Raw genomic sequence first — 5049 nt, forward strand, 5'->3', positions numbered from 1 at the left:
GCTACACTGGGAAAATGGAAAGATGACGGGGAATAAAATCCTTGTAAATACATCTCCGACGCTGCCCAGGTGAATTCGGGCACTTGACAAAACAGGAGTGCAAGAAAGCGGAATGTGATTAGGGTATTTTACATGTGCCCCATTGTCATTTTCTTTCTGACACGCGTAAGTGTCAGCCCAGTCCGCTCTTTTCTCTCCCACAGACTTCCTTCTCTGATTTCCCCCCTTCCCTTAAGACGATTGCGATCTGAAGTCTTGGAAGAAATGATTTAGTTTGTTTATACTGCTATAAAAATCAAGAGCAATAGAAAAGTCATAAAATGAAGCGCGCTATCAATCACACCACAACATTGTTATTCAGCAGTTACTAACAGAGATTGATAATCCTTTGATTTCATCCCATTGTTATTACTCTGATGTGTCTGCACATTAACTATTACACATTTATTTATCGACCTGAAACACACAACAACACGGAATAGATGCACACGCACGCCTTGCCACCCTGCCCACGGCGCGCTCGGCAGAAGCCGACTGCAGGCACCTCGAGCGCCCGCACACTTGTGCCAATACATACAGCTAAAACTGAGCCCCAGACGCCCAGGCTAGCCCCTGACCACTCGCCTCACCCCGGCCGGGGCAAGGACAGACTCCCGCGGCCGCGAAAGGCTGCGCGCCGCCCTCGCATCGCCGGCCCGTCTCCCCAGCGACTCCGCCGGCTCCGCTCCGCGGGTCCCGATGCTCAGCAGCGGGCCGGGGGCTCCTCCCGGCAGTTTCCACCGCTGAATCTTCCCCTCCTGCCCTACAGCTGCACACAGAGAATAATTTTCAAAGGAAAAAAGCACGGCAAATGTGCTATCTCCGCAGTCACCCATCCAGCCTGGGGGAAAAAAAAAATAAAATCCCGAAACTCCCACCCCGCCTCCATCTCCTTTTTCTCTCTCTGTCTCCGTCTAAATTGTGGCCCGCTCTGTGTCTCTCTCCCTGCTCTGAGCGGCCGTTCCCGAGCACCCAGGTTCTTCGCAGCAGCCCGACGTCTCAAAAGCTGAATTGAATCAATGTAGCCTGAGCTGGGAGGAGGAAAAAAAAAGGAAGCAAAACTGCCCTAGAGATCGGTCGGCCGGTTCCTTTGTCTCCTTCAGTCTCTGCCGAAACCCCTGCACATCTGAGCTGCAAACAAAACCACTCTTGCATCTGTTCGCATGCAGTATTTACAATGTTTCGTGTAAGTCAATTGGATGGCGGAAAAAAAAAGCCATTGGCTCCGTATTATTTAACATAGACTTCACTGGGCTCGCTTTTTGGTGGAAGCTTTATTTGCACTAAATGAATAATCTTAATTGCATCACTTTTGAATTAAAAATCAATGTTAATCAAGTTGGAAGTAGTAAATATCAGTTTTCATTGTGCCGGGGTAGAGGGTATTTTTCTTGTTTTGCAAATAAAAATACAAGTCAAATAACTTTAAAAGGGCATTATGTTCTGCTACAAATACAATTGAAACGGATTGTTTAGGAGCGGATCAGAAATGGTACAGAATTTTGCACTTAATTTCCTCAGTTATCATTTACAATAAGAACCTCTTGGCTTGACAGCCAAGTCTAAACAGTAGTAAATTAGTACAAATTTATACTGATTTTACTCTAATAATCGTAATAAAAGCTTATAGATTTGGCACTAATTACATAAATGCCTAATGATCTTGAAAATTACTCTGGTTAGAAATATATTACTAATCTAAACTTTGTTGTTGGCTGGCTTTGAAAAATCAGAACATTAGAAATGGTTCGCTTCACTTCTGCAAAGCACTTTAAATTGTTCAAGTAGTTTAACATATTCAAGAGGAAAATAAAAAGCATTTAACTTTATTTACTGCTTTAAGTTGAGTTTGTAGACTAGCCGAAGTTGGAAACTTTACCCGAAAAATAGGGCTTACGGGCGTTTAAATCCCGGGCAGGGAGGCAGAGCTTCCCGGGCGGCCGGGACTCATGGTGCTGGGCTCCCTTGCCCCTCGTTGAGCTCTGCCTCGGCACCGAGCGGGGCCGGGCCGAGGTGGCGGGCAGCCCCGGGGGCCAGGCGAGCCTGTGCAGCACGGCCCGCTGCGGGAACTCGGACAAGTTTCTCTTTCCTCGACGCCCAGCAGCCGTCGGGGCTCGTGTGGGTGAGAGCTTGGCCGCAGTTTTCCCTGCCTCTCCCGGTTCCCCGGGACCGCCGGCCAGCAGGGCCGGCGCTGCCCGACCCCGGCCCCGTCTTCCCCGCTCACAGCCCTCGGTGGGCTCTGAGCTTGCGGGACCCTCGGGAGACTGATCGGGTCGGGTGAGAGGGTGCGCTCCGAGGAGGCATTAAAAACAATAAAAGCCCATAAATCAGGGGCGACCCGGAGCGGACGACTGTGGCAAATGTGCATTTGGAAGAGAAGGAGAGAAGGAGAGAAGGAGAAGGCGGACGGCCGAGGCGAGCGGAGCAGGGTAAGGGAGTGCGGGCGCGGCGCGGGCCGGGCCAGGCCGGGGCGGCGGGAGGCCGGGCGGCGGCAGCGGGCGGGCGGCGGGCGGGCGGCGGGCGGGCGGAGCGGGGCGCTCCGGGCGCTGACATTTGCAGGCTGCCCTCCTGATTGGTCCCCGCGCCGAGCTGCTCACGGGTTCATTGAAGTGTTAAGCACCTCCCCGTCTCTCTAAAGGACATTATAATGCAAGAGACCCCCTTTTTAACCACACACCGAATTTTCTTTCATTTAGACGATCTATATATATATATATCTATCTATATATATATATATCTCATATCTTATATCTATTTTAAATAACTTAAGGCCGCTAAAATTTGGGGGGGAACAGCCTTCGCCCTGGAGCGGTGCGCGATGCTGTCTCACGCCGACCTCCTGGACGCCCGTCTCGGTGAGTTTCCCCCGGCACCCCCCCGCCCCGCGGCGGCTGCACCAGCGGCGGCGGCGAGCGGGGAGGAAGCCGGGGCAGGAAATTGACAATTTGTTCCTTATTTTACCTTAATGCGTTCTAAATGGGCTAATTCCTTTAAAAGTAATTGTACTGTATTAAAGTTTAATTTGATTTAACATAAAAAAGAAGAGAGTGAGACCTACCGAGTATGTAGATCTACAGCGAGTTGTGGATCATTTAATTTTGCTCTCCCCAGTTTTCATATACATACCTACACATTATTATTATTATGATGATTATTATTTTAGGGCAGATGAGCTCCATGGTGTTTACGGAGCTCTGTGTGGCCTTTTCTTGCTCTCCCGTTTGCTTTTCTCGCTGCTTCTTTTCCTTAAAAAAAGGGGGGAGGGGGGGAAAAGAAATATCAGTATCAGTATCTATCAATTTATGGTTATTCATGAGTTTGTTTAGAGAAGCGGAGGGAGGAGAGGGGCAAGATCGGCCAGACTGACCGAGGTCCCCGCGCATCTGTCGGGGAGGTAATGCTCCCGGCAACAGGGCGGGTAGAGCCTTATTTCTTTCTCCCAGTCTCTTTCTCTTACCAGCTCCGCTGGAAAACCCAAGTTGAACCCGTGAAAACTTGCTCTCCTCCTCTTCCCTTCCCTTGGTCTTACAAAGGGAGGCCGGGCAGGGAACTGGTTGTTCCAGCAGGAAGAGGAGCTGCTCGATGTAAAGTTTTTTCTCCTCCGCCCGGGTTGCGCCGGGCTAGGGTCTGCATGTCGTGGAGCCGAGCAGGGCTGCGGGTCTGGCGGGCGGCCGGCCGGGGGACGGCGGGGCGGAGGCGGTGGTTGGATGTCTCTCGCCAGTTCAGTGCACTGGAGAGGGGCCCTGATGCATCCATGCTCAGCTGCAGCCGAGTGATTGCCGCTCCTTTGCTTCCGCAGGGATGAAAGACGCGGCCGAGCTGCTGGGACACCGGGAGGCGGTGAAGTGTCGGCTGGGCGTAGGGGGCTCGGATCCGGGGGGCCACCCGGGAGACATGGCTCCCAACTCGGACACGGTGGAAGGGACCACCCTGCTGCCCGGGGAGGACATCACCACGGTGGGATCCAACCCCAGCTCCCTAGCCGTCAGCGCCAAAGACCCTGACAAGCAGCAAGGCCAGCAGGGCGGCCAGAACTCCAGCCAGGCCGGGCAGCAGCAGGGTCAGCAGAAGCAGAAGCGGCACCGCACTCGCTTCACGCCGGCGCAGCTCAACGAGCTGGAGAGGAGCTTCGCCAAGACTCACTACCCGGACATCTTCATGCGGGAGGAGCTGGCCCTGCGCATCGGTCTCACCGAGTCCCGGGTGCAGGTATGAAAAGCCGTCCCGAGCAGTGCCTGCCGGCCCTTCCCTGGTCTCACCGACGGCCGGCCGGCGGCGAGGCCAGGCACAGCGGGGAGGGGGGTGGGTGCCCCAAACCTCAGCCGGACGGCGGGATAAATAACTCACCCCTGAAAGCAACAGTTTGGTCAGAAAGCCTCAAAATCAGACATGCGTCTCTCCCCTTTCCGCCAAAGTGTCACCTTGGGGTATCCCCTTGTCCTCTATCCTGCCCTCCTGCACCGCGGTGATCCCGAGCGGGGCGCGGGCCGAGCTTCCCTCAGCTCCGCGACCCGACCCGCGGCTGGAAGGAGTCCGGGCAGGGACAGCCCGAGAAGAACGGTCTCAGTCCTTGCAATAGCCCGGCGCTAAGAGTAGAGCCGAACCTCCCGGGAACGACTCCTTTTCCCCCAGAGCGGAGTCCGATGGCAACCTCGGGGCCGCTGTCCAGGGTGCCGACGGCGACACGGCCGCGGCACCGCCGGGAAGGGGCGCCCGCCAGAGCCCACCGCCCTGAGAGCCGAGGTGGGGTGTGAGGGAAGGCGTATCGGCTCGTAAAAAGGCACTTCGATAAAAGCCAGTTGTGCTTGGACTAGGAGTTTCCCCATACTTGCTATTATAATGCCTGGGGACGGCGGGGTAGTGAGTAACTTCAACATCTAGGGTGCACTTTGTTCTCTAAAATACATACATATATATATATATATATATATATATATATATACTCTCACAGGACAGTGGGAAACTATTTAGCTGAATAAATGTAAACGAAAATTGGTAAAGGGGGAGAAG

General features: G+C 53.7%; 1 protein-coding gene across 1 annotated transcript; it reads left to right on the forward strand.

The window, feature by feature from the left end:
- The first annotated feature begins 2817 nt into the window (after nt 1–2817).
- Nucleotides 2818–4334, forward strand: OTP (orthopedia homeobox). Its single transcript, XM_015652455.2, has 2 exons — nt 2818–2894; nt 3839–4334. Exons 1-2 carry the CDS (start codon nt 2858–2860, stop codon nt 4252–4254), a joined length of 453 nt encoding a protein of 150 aa, XP_015507941.1. The 5' UTR covers nt 2818–2857; the 3' UTR covers nt 4255–4334.
- Nucleotides 4335–5049: the final 715 nt, after the last annotated feature.

Source organism: Parus major, chromosome Z (assembly GCF_001522545.3).
Source record: "Parus major isolate Abel chromosome Z, Parus_major1.1, whole genome shotgun sequence".
Classification (NCBI taxonomy): Eukaryota; Metazoa; Chordata; class Aves; order Passeriformes; family Paridae; genus Parus; species Parus major.